The 20,229-nt window shown below is 35.2% G+C and overlaps 1 protein-coding gene across 3 annotated transcripts in view; it reads right to left on the reverse strand.

The window, feature by feature from the left end:
* The window catches only part of LOC100560102 (tax1-binding protein 3), a 121,556-nt gene that overhangs the window by 15,918 nt on the left and 85,409 nt on the right, over positions 1-20,229 (reverse strand). For all 3 annotated transcript variants that reach the window (XM_062959601.1, XM_062959603.1, XM_062959604.1), the window contains 5 exons: positions 18,191-18,286; positions 18,036-18,106; positions 12,749-12,914; positions 10,404-10,470; positions 4,656-4,972 (listed from right to left, as the gene is read on the reverse strand). In XM_062959601.1, the coding sequence (XP_062815671.1) occupies positions 4,656-4,972; positions 10,404-10,470; positions 12,749-12,914; positions 18,036-18,106; positions 18,191-18,286 (717 nt within the window). The remainder of the gene's footprint in view (positions 1-4,655; positions 4,973-10,403; positions 10,471-12,748; positions 12,915-18,035; positions 18,107-18,190; positions 18,287-20,229) is intronic.

Consider the following 20,229-nt stretch of genomic DNA (forward strand, 5'->3'; position numbering starts at 1 on the left):
CGCCCTCAGTTTTATAATATAATATATTGTATATACATATCATATTGATAATAATATTATAATGTAATACAATATAACACTAATAATACCATATAATATTATTAATTATATATTCTATATTACATATAACATTGCTAATAATATTACAGTATAGTGGTATAGTTCAATATAGTAATATATAATGCTAATATTGTGCAATGCTAATAATATAATATATTGTATATACATATAATATTGATAATAATATTATAATGTAATACAATATAACACTAATAATACCATATAATATTATTAATTATATATTCTATATTGCATATAATATTGCTAATAATATTACAGTATAGTGGTATAGTTCAATATAGTAATATATAGATGCTAATATTGTGCTATGCTAATAATATAATATATTGTATATACATATAATATTGATAATAATATTATAATGTAATACAATATAACACTAATAATACCATATAATATTATTAATTATATATTCTATATTACATATAACATTGCTAATAATATTACAGTATAGTGGTATAGTTCAATATAGTAATATATAATGCTAATATTGTGCAATGCTAATAATATAATATATTGTATATACATATAATATTGATAATAATATTATAATGTAATACAATATAACACTAATAATACCATATAATATTATTAATTATATATTCTATATTGCATATAATATTGCTAATAATATTACAGTATAGTGGTATAGTTCAATATAGTAATATATAGATGCTAATATTGTGCTATGCTAATAATATAATATATTGTATGCACATATAATTTGTAAGCCACCCTGAGTCCCCTTTGGGGTGAGAAGGGTGTGATACAAATGTAGTAAATAAATGCAGCAAATAAATAAATAATAAATAAATACATTTTAGACTTAGGCTTGCCCAAAGTCTGAAATGTCTTGAAGGCACACAACAACAACAACAACAACAACAACAACAACAACAACAACAATCCTAATTAACTTGACTATCTCATTGGCCAGAAGCAGGAGCACACTTCCCATTGAAATCCTGATAAATGTATGTTGGTTAAAATTGTTTTCACTTTTAAATATTGTATTGTTCTTTCATTGTTGTTGTTGTTGTTGTTGTTTTTGCACTACAAATAAGACATGTGCAGTGTGCATCGGAATTTGTTTGTATTTTTTTTTCAAATGATAATCCGGCCCCTCAACAGTCTGAAGGATTGTGGACCGGCCCTTGGCTTAAAAAGTTTGAGGACCCCTGCTCTAAGCTCTGCCCACTTGGGCTCCTAGCAACCCACTCAGCCCAGTGTTAATAAGAGAATAAAAAATAAAATAAATACAAATAATACAATAAAAAGCACTAAAAAAATTAACACAATAAAATACTCTGATAACAAAATAACTAAAAATAATACAACAAAATAATAAAAAAGATAAGTTACAATAAAATTAATTTAAAAAAATACAAATAACGTCAAATAAAAATTCCACAACAACTTTTAACCAATACCACCACCACTTTGCCACAGCAACACGTGGCCGGGCACAGCTAGTATATCTATATATATAAAAGAGTGATGGCATCAGGGCAGCGGACAAAACAACAAAAGTAAACACCCCACAACCTCGAAAATTGACATCACAACCCCTCATCCATGCCTCTAGGTTGATACAACAAAAAGAAAAGAAAAATAAAGTCCTAATTAGAGGGAGAGAAATAATTGCTTTTATCCAATTGCTGCCACTTAGAAGGCTCTAAGCTCTGCCCACTTGGGCTCCTAGCAACCCACTCAGCCCAGTGTTAATAAGAGAATAAAAAATAAAATAAATACAAATAATACAATAAAAAGCACTAAAAAAATTAACACAATAAAATACTCTGATAACAAAATAACTAAAATAATAATTCAACAAAATAATAAAAAAGATAAGTTACAATAAAATTAATTTAAAAAAATACAAATAACGTCAAATAAAAATTCCACAACAACTTTTAACCAATACCACCACCACTTTGCCACAGCAACACGTGGCCGGGCACAGCTAGTATATCTATATATATAAAAGAGTGATGGCATCAGGGCAGCGGACAAAACAACAAAAGTAAACACCCCACAACCTCGAAAATTGACATCACAACCCCTCATCCATGCCTCTAGGTTGATACAACAAAAAGAAAAGAAAAATAAATTCCTAATTAGAGGGAGAGGAATAATAGTTTTTATCCAATTTCTGCCAGTTACAAGGCTAAGCTCCACCCACTTGGTCTCCTAGCAACCCACTCAGCCCAGTGTTAATAAAATAATGATAAAAAAAATACAAATAATACAATAAAAAATTATAAAAAACACTAAAATAATTAATACAATAAAATACTATAAAAAATGACTAAAAATAATACAACAAAAATAATAAAATATAATAAATAAAAAAGATAAGTGACAATAAAATTAATTTAAAAAAATACAATGGTTGAGGGGCCGAATTATCATTTGGAAAAAAAACCCAACAAATTCCTATGCACATGTCTTATTTGTAGTGCAAAAAAAAAAACCCCCAACAACAATCATTTACTTATTTATTTGCTACATTTATACCCCACCCTCTCTCACCCCGAAGGGGACTCAGAGCGGCTTACAAGTTGTATGTACATACAATATATTATATTATTAGCAAAGCACAATATTAGCATTATATATTACTACTAGCTGTGCCCGGCCACGCGTTGCTGTGGCAAAGTGGTGGTGGTATTGGTTAAAAATTGTTGTGTAATTTTTATTTGACATTATTTGCATTTTTTTATTAATTTTATTGTAAGTTATATTTTTATTTATTATATTTTATTATTTTATTGTATTATTTTTAGTTATTTTCTGTTATTATAGTATTTTATTGTATTATTTTTAGTGTTTTTTATTATTTTTTATTGGGTTGCTAGGAGACCAAGTTGGAGGAGCTTAGCCTTCTAACTGGCAGCAATTGGATAAAAGCAATTATTCCTCTCTTTCTAATTATGACTTTATTTTTCTTTTCTTTTTGTTGTATCAACCTTGAGGCGTGGATGATGGGTTGTGTTGTCAAATTTTGAGGTTGGGGGGCCTGTACTTTTGTTGTTTTGTGAATTGCCGTGATGCCATCACTCTTTTATATATATAGATTAGCAAAGCACAATATTAGCATTATATATTACTATATTGTACTATACCATTATACCATAATATTATTAGTAATATTACATTTAATATATAATATATAATTAATATTATTATATTATACAATATTATTATATTGTATTATTATTATTATTATTAGCCGCCCTGAGTCCCCTATTGGGTGAGAAGGGCGGGGTAGAAATACTGTAATAAATAAATAAATAAATATTATACTGTACTACATTATAATATTTATTATCAATATTATATGTATACACAATATATTATATTATTACCATATCATTCATTTACAATATTTCATTTACAATATTGATTAATGAAAAAACAATACAATATTTTAAAATTATTTTAACCCACATACTGTAAACTTATCAGGATTTCAGTGGGAAGTGTGGGCCTGCTTCTGGCCAGTGAGATCATCAAGTAGGATTGTGATTGTTGTGCCTTCAAGTCATTTCAGACTTTGGGCGAGCCTAAAACTGAGGGCGAGGGCCAGGTAAATGGCCTTGGAGGGCCACATTCGGCCCCCGGGCCTTAGTTTGGGGACCCCTACTCTAAGCTCTGCCCACTTGGTCTCCTAGCAACCCACTCAGCCCAGTGTTAATAAAAGAATAAAAAATAAATACAAATAATACAATAAAAAGCACTAAAAAAATTAACACAATAAAATACTCTGATAACAAAATAACTAAAAATAATACAACAAAATAATAAAAAAGATAAGTTACAATAAAATTAATTTAAAAAAATACAAATAACGTCAAATAAAAATTCCACGACAACTTTTAACCAATACCACCACCACTTTGCCACAGCAACACGTGGCCGGGCACAGCTAGTATATCTATATATATAAAAGAGTGATGGCATCAGGGCAGCGGACAAAACAACAAAAGTAAACACCCCACAACCTCAAAAATTGACATCACAACCCCTCATCCATGCCTCTAGGTTGATACAACAAAAAGAAAAGAAAAATAAATTCCTAATTAGAGGGAGAGGAATAATAGTTTTTATCCAATTTCTGCCAGTTACAAGGCTAAGCTCCACCCACTTGGTCTCCTAGCAACCCACTCAGCCAAGTGTTAATAAAATAATGATAAAAAAAAATACAAATAATACAATAAAAAATTATAAAAAACACTAAAATAATTAATACAATAAAATACTATAAAAATGACTAAAAATAATACAACAAAATAATAAAATATAATAAATAAAAAAGATAAGTGACAATAAAATTAATTAAAAAAATTACAAATAACGTCAAATAAAAATTCCACGACAACTTTTAACCAATACCACCACCACTTTGCCACAGCAACGCGTGGCCGGGCACAGCTAGTGATATTATAAAACGGAGGGCGGGGGCCAGGGAAATGACCTCGGAGGGCCGCATCCGGCCCCCGGGCCTTAGTTTGGGGACCCCTGATTTAATGAGAGGGTGTGATGTGGGTCTGTCTGAGGGTCCCCCGCCCCACCTGGAGCTTCCAGACACTCTTGCTCTCCTGGGCGATCTTGCTGACGGTCTCCCCCATGAGGGCGATGAGCATGTTGAGCAGGAGGATGTAGGTCAGGATCACGTAGACGATGAGCAGGCTGATGAAGACGTACTTGAAGCGGTAGTTCTCCGTGAACTCCAGGTCGCCCATCCCGATGGTGAACTTGAACAGCTCCAGGCAGGTCGAGTAGAAGTTGTTGTACGAGGGCCGCCGCTTGGCCTGCCACACGCACAGCGCACACGTGTGGTTCAGGCCCTCCGGCTTCTCGTCGTCTTCCTCAATCAGGGTCACCACCGCTGCAAGGGGACAACAAGAGAGGAAAATGGAAGGTTGTACACAATATCCTTGAACAACAGCTCAACCACTACATTTTTCTGGGGGCTCGTCCGGGATAAATTACGAGATAACACTGAGTGGTCCCGGGATACAACAACAACAACAACAATAATAGAACAAAAGCAGGTTTACTGGAAGCACCAATACAACAATAACAATAATAATAATAATAATAATAGTAATAGAACAAGAGGAGGTTTACCAGAAGCACCAGTACAACAATAATAATAATAATAGAACAAGAGGTTTACCAGAAGCACCAGTACCACAACAACAACAATAGAACAAGAGGTTTACCAGAAGCACCAGTACAACAACAACAACAATAGAACAAGAGGTTTACCAGAAGCACCAGTACAACAACAACAATAATAATAATAGAACAAAAGCAGGTTTACTGGAAGCACCAATACAACAATAACAATAATAATAATAATAATAATAGTAATAGAACAAGAGGAGGTTTACCAGAAGCACCAGTACAACAACAACAACAATAGAACAAGAGGTTTACCAGAAGCACCAGTACAACAACAATAATAATAATAATAGAACAAAAGCAGGTTTACTGGAAGCACCAATACAACAATAACAATAACAATAATAATAATAGAACAAGAGGAGGTTTACCAGAAGCACCAGTACAACAACAACAACAATAGAACAAGAGGTTTACCAGAAGCACCAGTACAACAACAACAATAATAATAATAGAACAAAAGCAGGTTTACTGGAAGCACCAATACAACAATAACAATAACAATAATAATAATAATAGAACAAGAGGAGGTTTACCAGAAGCACCAGTACAACAACAACAACAACAACAATAGAACAAGAGGTTTACCAGAAGCACCAGTACAACAACAGCAATAATAATAATAGAACAAAAGCAGGTTTACTGGAAGCACCGGTACAACAACAACAATAATAGAACAAGAGGTTTACCAGAAGCACCAGTACAACAACAACAATAATAATAGAACAAGAGGTTTACCAGAAGCACCAGTGCAATAACAACAACAACAACCATAATAGAACAAGAGGTTTACCAGAAGCACCAGTACAACAACAACAATAATAATAGAACAAGAGGTTTACCAGAAGTACCAGTGCAATAACAACAACTGTAATAGAACAAGAGGTTTACCAGAAGCACCAGTGCAATAACAACAACAACCATAATAGAACAAGAGGTTTACCAGAATCACCAGTGCAATAACAACAACAACAACCACAACAACAACCACAACAACAACAACCATAATAGAACAAGAGGTTTACCAGAATCACCAGTGCAATAACAACAACAACAACAACAGAACAAGAGGTTTACCAGAAGTACCAGTGCAATAACAATAACAACTGTAACAGAACAAGAGGTTTACCAGAAGCACCAGTGCAATAACAACAACAACAACAACAGAACAAGAGGTTTACCAGAAGTACCAGTGCAATAACAACAACTGTAATAGAACAAGAGGTTTACCAGAAGTACCAGTGCAATAACAATAACAACTGTAATAGAACAAGCGGTTTACCGGAAGCACCAGTGCAATAACAACAACAACAACAACCACAACAACCACAACAACAACAACCATAATAGAACAAGAGGTTTACCGGAAGCACCAGTACAACCACAACAACAACAATTAAAGAACAAGAGGTTTACTGGAAGCACCAGTACAACAATAACAAGTGTGAACCCAACTGTAAATAAAATCCTGTTTCTTCCACTTCAAAAGACTCAGCGTTATCCTGGAACTGCTCAATCGTTGTATTTTCTGGGGGCTCGTCCGGGATCAATTGCGAGATAACACTGAGTGGTCCCGGGATAATGCCGAATATGTTGGTGAGCACAGATGTAAATAAAATCTGCTTTTTCCACTCCAGAAGACTTAGTATTATCCCAGAAAACTCTTGTGTTATCTTCAACCACTACATTTTTCTGGGGGCTCGTCCGGGATCAATTACGAGATAACACTTACGAGTCGTCCCGGGATAATGTCGAGTGTTCTGGCGAGCCCAGTGCAATAGCAGTAACAACAACAACAATAATAGAACAAGAGGTTTCCCAGAAGCACCAGTGCAATAACAACAACAACAACAACCATAACAACAACAACAACTATAATAGAACAAGAGGTTTACTGGAAGCTCCAGTATAATAACAACAACAACAACCGTAATAGAACAAGAGGTTTACCAGAAGCACCAGTGCAATAACAATAACAAAAACAACAACAATAGAACAAGAGATTTACTGGTTACCAGTACAACAATAACAACAACAATAACAATAAAAATAGAACAAGAGCAGGTTTACTGGAAGCACCAGTACAACAACAACAACAACAACAACAACAACAATAGAACAAGAGGTTTACCAGAAGTACCAGTGCAATAACAACAACAAATGTAATAGAACAAGAGGAGGTTTACCAGAAGCACCAGTACAACAACAATAATAATAATAGAACAAAAACAGGTTTACTGGAAGCACCAGTACAATAATAATAATAATAATAATAGAACAAGAGGAGGTTTAACGGAAGCACTAGTACAATAACAACAACAACAACCATAATAGAACAAGAGGTTTACCAGAAGTACCAGTACAACAACAATAATAATAATAGAACAAAAGCAGGTTTACTGGAAGCACCAGTACAACAATAACAATAATAATAATAATAGAACAAGAGGAGGTTTAATGGAAGCACTAGTACAATAACAATAACAACAACAATAGAACAAGAGGAGGTTTACCAGAAGCACTAGTACAATAACAATAACAACAACAACAATAGAACAAGAGGTTTACCGGAAGCACCAGTGAAATAACAACAACAACAACCATAATAGAAAAAGAGGTTTACCAGAAGCACCAGTGCAATAACAACAAGAACAACCACCACCATAATAGAACAAGAAGTTTACTGGAAGCACCAGTGCAATAACAACATAAACAACAACCATAATAGAACAAGAGGTTTACCGGAAGCACCAGTGCAATAACAACAACAACAACAACAACAACAACAACAACAACCGTAATAGAACAAGAGGTTTACCGGAAGCACCAGTACAACAATAACAAGTGTGAACCCAACTGTAAATATAATCCTGTTTTTTCCACTTCAAAAGACTCAGTGGATTGGTTTTTGAAAATACTAGATATTATGAATATGGACTACCTAACACAACACCTTAAAAGAAACCAGGGACTTCCAAAAAAATCAGCAGACTGGACTCTATTGAAAGAATACCTTAAATAAAACAAGAAGAAACCTAGATTACCAATAATAAGAACAATATGACTATATGGGTGGAGGTTTTGCTTTAACGAAAAGAAAGGTATCTTTCTAGGACATTTTTCTCTTTTCTTTTTCAAACCCCGATGCAAAGGATCGGAAGTTGATAACTTTCTATATATATATTCTTTTCTTTTTTTTTCCCTTTTCTTTTCCTACTTTCCTATACCACTTATGTTCCCCCACTTTCAATGTAAGGAAAAAATGTGCAGAATGTTTACTATATATGCATAAGTGGTTTGGGGTTTTATGTCAATGTCCATTTATTGTTTTGTTTGTTTTTTATATAAGCCTCAATAAAAAATAATTTAAAAAAAAAAAGACTCAGTGTTATCCCAGAACCACTCAATCATTGTATTTTCTGAGGGCTCGTCCGGGATCAATTACGAGATAACACTGAGTGGTCCTGGGATAATGCCGAATGTGTTGGTGAACCCAACTGTAAATAAAATCCTGTTTTTTTCCCACTCCAGAAGACTTAATATTATCCCAGAAATCTCGGTGTTATCCTTGAACTGCTCACCCGTTACATTTTCTGGGGGCTCGTCCAGGATCAGATTTAAAGATAATGCTGAATAGTCCTGGGATAATGCTGAGTGTGCTGGTGAGCCCAGCTGTAAATAAAATCCTGATTTTTTTCTCACTTCAGACCACTAAGTATAATAATAATAATAATAATAATAATAATAATAATAATAATAAAGCAAAGTGAAGAACCTGCTTTGATGGAAGTCAAAAATCAGAAACTCCTCAAAGCACAGCAGACAAAAAACCAGTACAAGAAAACCGCACTACAAACTAGAGCTGACAGCTGGCACAACAAAACATTGCATGGAAAGCTCCTCCACCACCCCGTCCGACTCCTCCAGCTCCGAGCTGCCCAGCTTACGCATCTTGCCCAGGATGCCCGACATGGTTGGGCTGAACAACAACAACAACAACATAGTAATGCTATCTTCCTGCTTGGCAGAAGGGAGTCAGACCCAATATTAATAATAACAATAATAATAATAATGATTGAAGTCTAAAATCAGAAACTCCTCAAAGCACAGCAAACAAAAAAACAGTACAAGAAAACCGCACTACAAATTAGAGCAGAATCAGTACAAGAAAACCGCACTACAAACTAGAGCAGAACCAGTACAAGAAAACCGCACTACAAACTAGAGCAGAATCAGTACAAGAAAACCGCACTACAAACTAGAGCAGAATCGGTACAAGAAAACCGCACTACAAACTAGAGCAGAATCAGTACAAGAAAACCGCACTACAAACTAGAGCAGAATCAGTACAAGAAAACCGCACTACAAACTAGAGCAGAATCAGTACAAGAAAACCGCACTACAAACTAGAGCAGAATCAGTACAAGAAAGCCGCACTACAAACTAGAGCAGAATCAGTACAAGAAAGCCACACTACAAACTAGAGCAGAATCAGTACAAGAAAACCGCACTACAAACTAGAGCAGAATCAGTACAAGAAAACCGCACTACAAACTAGAGCCGAATCAGTACAAGAAAGCCGCACTACAAACTGGAGCCGAATCAGTACAAGAAAGCAGCACTACAAACTAGAGAAGAATCAGTACAAGAAAGCCGCACTACAAACTAGAGCAGAATCAGTACAAGAAAGCCGCACTACAAACTAGAGCAGAATCAGTACAAGAAAGCCGCACTACAAACTAGAGCAGAATCAGTACAAGAAAACCGCACTACAAACTAGAGCAGAATCAGTACAAGAAAACCACACTACAAACTAGAGCAGAATCAGTACAAGAAAGCCGCACTACAAACTAGAGCAGAATCAGTACAAGAAAGCCGCACTACAAACTAGAGCAGAATCAGTACAAGAAAGCCGCACTACAAACTAGAGCAGAATCAGTACAAGAAAACCGCACTACAAACTAGAGCAGAATCAGTACAAGAAAACTGCACTACAAACTAGAGCTGACAGCTGGCACCACAAAAATTGCATGGAAAGTTCCTTGACAAAATTGAAGGAAAAGCTGATGAAGAGAAGACCTGACTCTGGCTCACGAATGGGACAAATAGACAAACAAACGCCAATCAATCACCTGTTGAAAAGCCGACGTGGAACAGCAGGAAGACCACGATGAAGCGCAAGAGATCGCTCAGCATCATCTGTAAAGAAAAGAAGATTCACTGATTCAGTTTCACCAGCACAACAGAAGTTAAGGAATATAAGTATCAGGAAGATATAAACTGCTAAACCAAACTGAACGGCGAAACAACTTCCCTCATGAAAACCGTTACGTTTTCTGGGGGCTCGTCCGGGATCATATTTGAAGATCCCAGGATAATACCAAGTTTCACCTCAATTTTTTTAAAACTGTACGACTTCTTGCTCATTTCACATCAGCTCAGACGTTTCCTATGATATACCGTATATACTCGAGTATAAGCCGACCCGAATATAAGCAGAGGCACCTAATTTTACCGCAAAAAAAAACCTGGGAAAACATCGACTCCAATACAATAATATTGCAACAACAACAATAATAACAATGATTGAAGTCAAAAATCAGAAACTCCTCAAAGCACAGCAAACAAAAAACCAGTACAAGAAAACCGCACTACAAACTAGAGCTGACAGCTGGCACAACATTGAAAGCTCCTCCGCCGCCCCGTCCGACTCTTCCAGCTCCGAGCTACCCATCGACTCCAGTATAAGCCAAGAGACCAATAAAATTACCGTATATACTCAAGTATAAGCCGACCCGAATATAAGCCGAGGCACCTAATTGTACCACAAAAAAAACTGGGAAAACATTGACTCCAGTATAAGCTGAGAAACCAATAAGATTACCGTATATACTCAAGTATAAGTCGACCCGAATAGAAGCCGAGGCACCTAATTGTACCACAAAAAAAACTGGGAAAACATTGACTCCAGTATAAGCCGAGAAACCAATAAAATTACCATATATACTCGAGTATAAGCGGAGGCACCTAATTTTACCACAAAAAAACTGGGAAAACATTGACTCCAGTATAAGCCGAGAGACCAATAAAATTACCGTATATACTCGAGTATAAGCCGACCTGAATATAAGCTGAGGCACCTAATTTTACCACTCATAATAGAGAAAAATAATAAATGTAATAATACCAATCGTAATACAGAAAAATAATAAATGTAATAATACCAATAATAATAGAGAAAAATAATAAATGTAATAGTAGCAACAATAATAGAGAAAAATAATAAATGTAATAATACCAATCATAATAGAGAAAAATAATAAATGTAATAGCAACATTAATAGAGAAAAATAATAAATGTAATAATGCCAATAATAATAGAGAAAAATAATAAATGTAATAATGCCAATAATAATAGAGAAAAATAATAAATGTAATAATACCAACAATAATAGAGAAAAATAATAAATGTAATAATACCAATCGTAATACAGAAAAATAATAAATGTAATAATACCGATCATAATAGAGAAAAATAATAAATGTAATAATACCAATCGTAATACAGAAAAATAATAAATGTAATAATACCGATCATAATAGAGAAAAATAATAAATGTAATAATACCAATCGTAATACAGAAAAATAATAAATGTAATACAGTAGAGTCTCACTTATCCAACGTAAACGGGCCGGCAGAACGTTGGATAAGTGAATATGTTGGATAATAAGGAGAGATTAAGGAAAAGCCTATTAAACATCAAATTAGGTTATGATTTTACAAACTGAGCACCAAAACATCATGTTATACAACAAATTTGACAGAAAACGTAGTTCAGTACACAGTAATGCTATGTAGTAATTACTGTATTCATGAATTTAGCACCAAAATATCACAATGTATTGAAAACATTGACTACAAAAATGCGTTGGATAATCCAGAACGTTGGATAAGCGAGTGTTGGATAAGTGAGACTCTACTGTAATACCAATCGTAATACAGAAAAATAATAAATGTAATAATACCAATCATAATAGAGAAAAATAATAAATGTAATAATACCAATCATAATAGAGAAAAATAATAAATGTACCATATCTTCTCGAGTATAAGCTGACCCAAATATAAGCCAACCAGGACCCTCACCCGAGTATAAACCGAGGGGGGCTTTTTCAGTCTTAAAAAAAGGGCTGAAAAATTAGGCCCGGGGCTGTGGCGCAGACGGGAGAGCAATGAGTCACTGACCAGGAGGTCATAAGTTCGAGGCCCGCTCGGAGCTATGTTGTTGTTCGTCTTTGTCCTGTGTTAAAAAGGCATCGAATGTTTGCCTAGTATGTGTAATGTGATCCGCCCTGAGTCCCCTTCGGGGTGAGAAAGAAGGGCGGGATATAAATGATGTAAATAAATAAATAAAAATTAGGCTTCTACTCGAGTATGTGAACATTTTAAAGGCTGGAAAAGCATTTGCGACCGACCTTCTCGAGCATGACGGAGTAGACGCCCATCTGCTGGAAGCCGCGGGTGTAATACAGCAGGTTGATCCAGCCCAGCGCCAGGGCAAAGACCATGAAGATCACGTAGGCCTCTTGCCTGCTGAAGTACAGCACCGCCGAGGTGAGGATCAGCACCGAGTGCAAGAAGCTGGACCCGGGAGAGAGACAAGAGCGGGGTTACGACACTCCCGGACCCTTTCGGTACCCTTTCGGTGGCCTTGGCGATCAACAATCAAGGTATTAGAAGTATCGTTATTATTATTAATATCTCGCTTTATTCGGTGTCCCTATCCGGTTGCTCTCAATCAACCGCATGTTCATCAAACTATATATTTTTTCCCATCATTCGAACTGGCCTACTACCCTGTTTCCCTGAAAATAAGACATCCCCAGAAAATAAGACCTAGTAGAGCAGGGGTCCTCAAACTTTTTAACCCAAGGGCCGGTCCACAATGCTTCAGACTGTTGAGGGGCCGGATTATCATTTGAAAAAAAAAATACAAACAAATTCTGATGCATACTGCACATGTCTTATTTGCAGTGCAAAAACAACAACAAGAACAATGAAAGAACAATACAATATTTAAAAATAAAAACAATTTTAACCCAACATACATTTATCAGGATTTCAATGGGAAGTGTGCTCCTGCTTCTGGCCAATGAGATAGTCAAGCTAATTAGGATTGTTGTTGTTGTTGTGTGCCTTCAAGTCATTTCAGACTTTGGGTGAGCCTATTATTTATTTATTTACTGCATTTATTTACTACATTTGTATCACACCTTTCTCACCCCAAAGGCTTACAAATTATATGTACATACAATATATTATATTATTAGCATAGCACAATATTAGCATTATATATTACTATATTGAACTATGCCACTATACTGTAATATTATTAGTAATATTATATGTAATATAGAATATGTAATTAATATTATTATATGGTATTATTATTAGTGTTATATTGTATTACATTATAATATTATTATCAATATTATATGTTGATAATAATACATATAATACACAGCCCGAGGCTGTGGCGCAGACGGGAGAGCAATGAATCACTGACCAGGAGGTCATAAGTTCGAGGCCCGCTCGGAGCTATGTTTGTTGTTTGTCTTTGTCCTATGTTAAAAAGTCATTGAATGTTTGCCTGATGTGTGTAATGTGATCCGCCCTGAGTCCCCTTCGGGGTGAGAAGGGCGGAATATAAATGCTGTAAATAAAAAATATTATATTATAAAACTGAGGGCGGGGGCCAGGTAAATGACCTCAGAGGGCCGCATCCGGCCCCCGGGCCTTAGTTTGGGGACCCCTGTAGTAGAGGTTTTGCTGAATTGCTAAATATAAGGCCTCCCCTGAAAGTAAGACCTAGTAAAGTTTTTGTTTGGAAGCATGTAGAATCGGTAAATGTACATACCATAGATTGTTGTACATGGAAATAAAGGTAGTAACAAGAAATAATAATAATAATAATAATACAATAATAACTTTATTCTTGTATCCCACCTCCATCTCCCAGAAGGGACTCAGGGCAGCTTACACAGGGACAAGCCCAACAACAAAATACATTTACATACGAACAGAAATTTAAAACAGTAACTTAAAAACAGTATAGCAATAAAATATAATATAGAAATTCTGGAAAGGATTCACAGTTTGGTTATGCTGGTTTGTGATTACAATTACTGTACAGTAGATAATAAATTTTCATTTTTAAAAAATTCAACCATAAATGTGAATTCTTCCTTGTGGAAAAATAAGACATCCCCTGAAAATAAGACCCAGCGCATCTTTGGGAGCAAAAATTAATATAAGACACTGTCTTATTTTCGGGGAAACAGGGTATCATAAACCTGACGCGCCTGAGACAGGTAAAACCGTTATATTACTAGGACACTTTATATTGAGACTGCGTGTGTAATGAAGTATGAGTTTTGTATTCATGTTTGTTGTGTTTAACTATGTTTAACTACATGCTTGTGGTTTGGTTAGGTAGGTGTGAGACGGCGGCAGCCATTTAGTTTTCAACAACAACAACAACAATTCTTTATTGATTAGTCACTTTTGACCATATCCAAACGTTTAAAACATACTCTGGTTTCTCTTCGGATCGTATAAAATCTTTCGCCATTGAGTGGCTCTCCTCTGAGGCAGTTGCCATGGAGATGTGGGCGGAGCCAACTTCCAACTGGAAGAAGTGTAGAGTTTAAAAAAGAAAGTCAGTCTGTGCTCTGAGGAGGCACAGGGAAGATTGATTCCAGGTTGATGGGATCACGGAGACTCAATTGTTCATTTTGAGTCAGTTTTAAATAAGTTTGGTGACTTATTGAATGTAGTCTTTGCTCTGATGAGGCACAGGGAAGATTGATTCCAGGTTGATGGGATCGAGGAGACTCAATTGTTCATTTTGAGTCAGTTTTAAATAAGTTTGGTGACTTATTGAATGTAGTCTGTGCTCTGAGGAGGCACAGGGAAGATTGATTCCAGGTTGATGGGATCAAGGAGACTCAATTGTTCATTTTTGAGTCGGTTTTAAATAAGTTTGGTGACTTATTGAATGTAGTCTGTGCTCTGAGGAGGCACAGGGAAGATTGATTCCAGGTTGATGGGATCAAGGAGACTCAATTGTTCATTTTTGAGTCGGTTTTAAATAAGTTTGGTGACTTATTGAATGTAGTCTGTGCTCTGAGGAGGCACACGGAAGATTGATTCCAGGTTGATGGGATCAAGGAGACTCAATTGTTCATTTTTGAGTCGGTTTTAAATAAATTTGGTGACTTATTGAATGTAGTCTGTGTCCTGGAAAGGCACAGAGAATCTGTGATAGTATATCACAGAGGTGACTGTGGTTTGAAGTCACTGGAAAGTCCAAGTTTCGGACTTTGGGACCAATGAGTCCAGCTGGGATCCATTGAAGTAACAGTTTAAAAGGAGCAGAGGAAGAAGTTTTAACTACTTTAATAATAATAATAATAATAATAATAATAATAATAATAATTTTATTTTTATACCCCGCCCCATCTCCCCGAAGGGACTCGGGGCGGCTCACATGGGGCCATGCCCAATACAACAATCAAAAAACCAATCGCAAAGCCATGACACAATTAACCCGATAAAAACATCAACATCAATAAAACCATCATTAAAAAGCATAAATCATGCAATATTAAAATCAGGGGACTAAATTCATAGATCCCGAGCAAAGTGCAGAGAATACTAAATGGAGACAGGTAATTTCACAGTTAAAATGGACAATAATGTAATACAATATTACACTAATAATAATACCATATAATAATATTAATTATATATTCTATATTACATATAATATTACTAATAATATTACAGTATAGTGGTATAGTTCAATATAGTAATATATAATGCTAATATTGTGCTATGCTAATAATATAATATATTGTATGTACATATAATATTGATAATATTATAATGTAATACAATATAACACTAATAATAATACCATATAATAATATTAATTATATATTCTATATTACATATAATATTACTAATAATATTACAGTATAGTGGTATAGTTCAATATAGTAATATATAATTCTAATATTATGCTATGCTAATAATATAATATATTGTATATACATATAGTATTGATAATATTATAATGTAATACAATATAACACTAATAATAATACCATATAATAATATTAATTATATATTCTATATTACATATAATACAGTAGAGTCTCACTTATCCAACGTAAACGGGCCGGCAGAACGTTGGATAAGCGAATATGTTGGATAATAAGGAGAGATTAAGGAAAAGCCTATTGAACATCAAATTAGGTTATTATTTTACAAATTAAGCACCAAAACATCACGTTATACAACAAATTTGATAGAAAAGGTAGTTCAATACGCAGTAATGTTATGTTGTAATTACTATATTTACGAATTTAGCACCAAAATATCATGATCTATTGAAAACATTGACTACAAAAATGCGTTGGATAATCCAGAACGTTGGATAAGTGAGTGTTGGATAAGTGAGACTCTACTGTATTACTAAAAATATTACAGTATAGTGGTATAGTTCAATATAGTAATATATAATTCTAATATTATGCTATGCTAATAATATAATATTGTATATACATATAATATTGATAATATTATAATGTAATACAATATAACACTAATAATAATACCATATAATAATATTAATTATATATTCTATATTACATATAATATTACTAATAATATTACAGTATAGTGGTATAGTTCAATATAGTAATATATAATGCTAATATTGTGCTATGCTAATAATATAATATATTGTATGTACATATAATATTGATAATAATATTATAATGTAATACAATATAACACTAATAATAATACCATATAATAATATTAATTATATATTCTATATTACATATAATATTACTAATAATATTACAGTATAGTGGTATAGCTCAATATAGTAATATATAATGCTAATATTGTGCTATGCTAATAATATAATATATTGTATGTACATATAATTTGTAAGCCACTCTGAGTCCCCTTTGGGGTGAGAAGGGTGTGATACAAATGTAGTAAATAAATGCAGTAAATAAATAAATAATAAATAAATACATTTTAGACTTAGGCTCGCCCAAAGTCTGAAATGATTTGAAGGCACACAACAACAACAACAACAACCCTAATTAACTTGACTATCTCATTAGCGAGAAGCAGGCGCACATTTCCCATTGAAATCCTGATCAATGTATGTTGGTTAAAATTATTTTTATTTTTAAATATTGTATTGTTCTTTCCTTGTTGTTGTTGTTTTTGCACTACAAATAAGACATGTGCAGTGTGCATCAGAATTTGTTTGTATTTTTTTTTTCAAATGATCATCCGGCCCCTCAACAGTCTGAAGGATTGTGGACCGGCCCTCGGCTTAAAAAGTTTGGGGACCCCTGCTTTAGAGAGTTTGATTCATCTCATTCCAGTATTGTAACTGTTAATAAGAATACCTCTAAGTGAAACATCTTTTGTAACCAACAAGCTTGTGCCTGAATAAACTTGATATTGTTCTTTTTACATCAAAGCACAATGGCGCTACCATTTTAACACCGAATAAAGTAAAAGACTTCCTCTGAGACTAATTCTGTGGCCTTTACATGTCACATCTCTTTTTATGTTTTGAACATTGATAGGGTTTACTGATCTCTTCGACATTGCCATTTCTATCTTAACAGTTTTTAATACGAGATAGTTTTAAGGCCCAGGGCTGCTTACAAAAGGAGCTCGCTGTAGCTGTCCGTAAAGACCGCCTTCAGAGACGGGCGCCGGTGCTTGAAATACTTGAGCTGCGAGAGCGGAAGGAGAGGAGAGTGAGTAGAGTCGCATGGGACTGGACTGAACATACAGAACGGACCACGAAAGTGTCTTACCCCTCGAAAAAAGAAATAGACTCCTCCCAGGATGCTCAGGATTTCCCCGGCGACCCGGAAGTATTCGCTGGTGGTGTGGCGCAAGGGGAACGGAGGCTGCGGACGAGAAGCACGCGAGAAATCAAGAATCCCAACATCCTATCAGTTGCCGATTCACGATAAACAAACACACAACTGATCTCAAAACCGACTCAAGATGCAATAGATATGCACATACTCTTGTGTCTGGATGCTCCCTAGTTCCAGCCATACACACCAAGGACATCATAACTCATTAGTGATTAACTCTTTACACACTCTGGTTGATGCAATCTGACTGCAACATACTCTTGTGTCTGGATGCTCCCTAGTTCCAGCCATACACACCAAGGTCATCATAACTCATTAGTGATTAACTCTTTACACACTCTGGTTGATGCAATCTGACTGCAACATACTCTTGTGTCTGGATGCTCCCTAGTTCCAGCCATACACACCAAGGTCATCATAACTCATTAGTGATTAACTCTTTACACACTCTGGTTGATGCAATCTGACTGCAACATACTCTTGTGTCTGGATGCTCCCTAGTTCCAGCCATACACACCAAGGTCATCATAACTCATTAGTGATTAACTCTTTACACACTCTGGTTGATGCAATCTGACTGCAACATACTCTTGTGTCTGGATGCTCCCTAGTTCCAGCCATACACACCAAGGTCATCATAACTCATTAGTGATTAACTCTTTACACACTCTGGTTGATGCAATCTGACTGCAACATACTCTTGTGTCTGGATGCTCCCTAGTTCCAGCCATACACACCAAGGTCATCATAACTCATTAGTGATTAACTCTTTACACACTCTGGTTGATGCAATCTGACTGCAACATACTCTTGTGTCTGGATGCTCCCTAGTTCCAGCCATACACACCAAGGACATCATAACTCATTAGTGATTAACTCTTTACACACTCTGGTTGATGCAATCTGACTGCAACATACTCTTGTGTCTGGATGCTCCCTAGTTCCAGCCATACACACCAAGGACATCATAACTCATTAGTGATTAACTCTTTACACACTCTGGTTGATGCAATCTGACTGCAACATACTCTTGTGTCTGGATGCTCCCTAGTTCCAGCCATACACACCAAGGACATCATAACTCATTAGTGATTAACTCTTTACACACTCTGGTTGATGCAATCTGACTGCAACATACTCTTGTGTCTGGATGCTCCCTAGTTCCAGCCATACACACCAAGGTCATCATAACTCATTAGTGATTAACTCTTTACACACTCTGGTTGATGCAATCTGACTGCAACACAAGCATGGCACAAATTACATTTAAACACTCTCATTAAACAAATCTCACGTTGACAAGGAGATCGTTCGACAGGTTTAGTTGATCCAATCGCCCTGCCGGGTGAACAAAACCAGGACGCAGCTCGGTTTTATGGCCAACGCCTTGAGCTCGAATTAGTTTAACCCAAATTAAAATTTAACACCGGCAGAGTGAAAATAAAAACAACACAGCGTAGGTGAGCAAAGGGAAAATTCTGCAAATCCGTATGTGCAATTTCACAGAGACCACGAAGAAGAAAGAGTTCAAGAGGCACAGGTGAGCTAAGCTACGGAAAAGGGAAAATTCCGCAAATCCGTGTGTGCAATTTCACAGAGACCACGAAGAAGAAAGAGTTCAAGAGGCATAGGTGAGCTAAGCTACGGAAAAGGGAAAATCCCGCAAATCCGTATGTGCAATTTCACAGAGACCACAAAGAAGAAAGAGTTCAAGAGGCACAGGTGAGCTAAGCTACGGAAAAGGGAAAATCCCGCAAATCCGTATGTGCAATTTCACAGAGACCACGAAGAAGAAAGATCAGTTCAATTTCTGTCAATAAATTATTAATAGAAATTAATTCTGTTATTGAAAATTTGATGTATATTGCAAATAACAGAATAGTCGACATAATAATTAAAATAAAGTAAAAATAAAACAAATAACAAATTAAAAATTCCAATTGCAGTTGAAATCACGGAATACAATATAA

This window comes from Anolis carolinensis, unplaced genomic scaffold (assembly GCF_035594765.1).
Source record: "Anolis carolinensis isolate JA03-04 unplaced genomic scaffold, rAnoCar3.1.pri scaffold_7, whole genome shotgun sequence".
Lineage (NCBI taxonomy): Eukaryota > Metazoa > Chordata > Lepidosauria > Squamata > Dactyloidae > Anolis > Anolis carolinensis.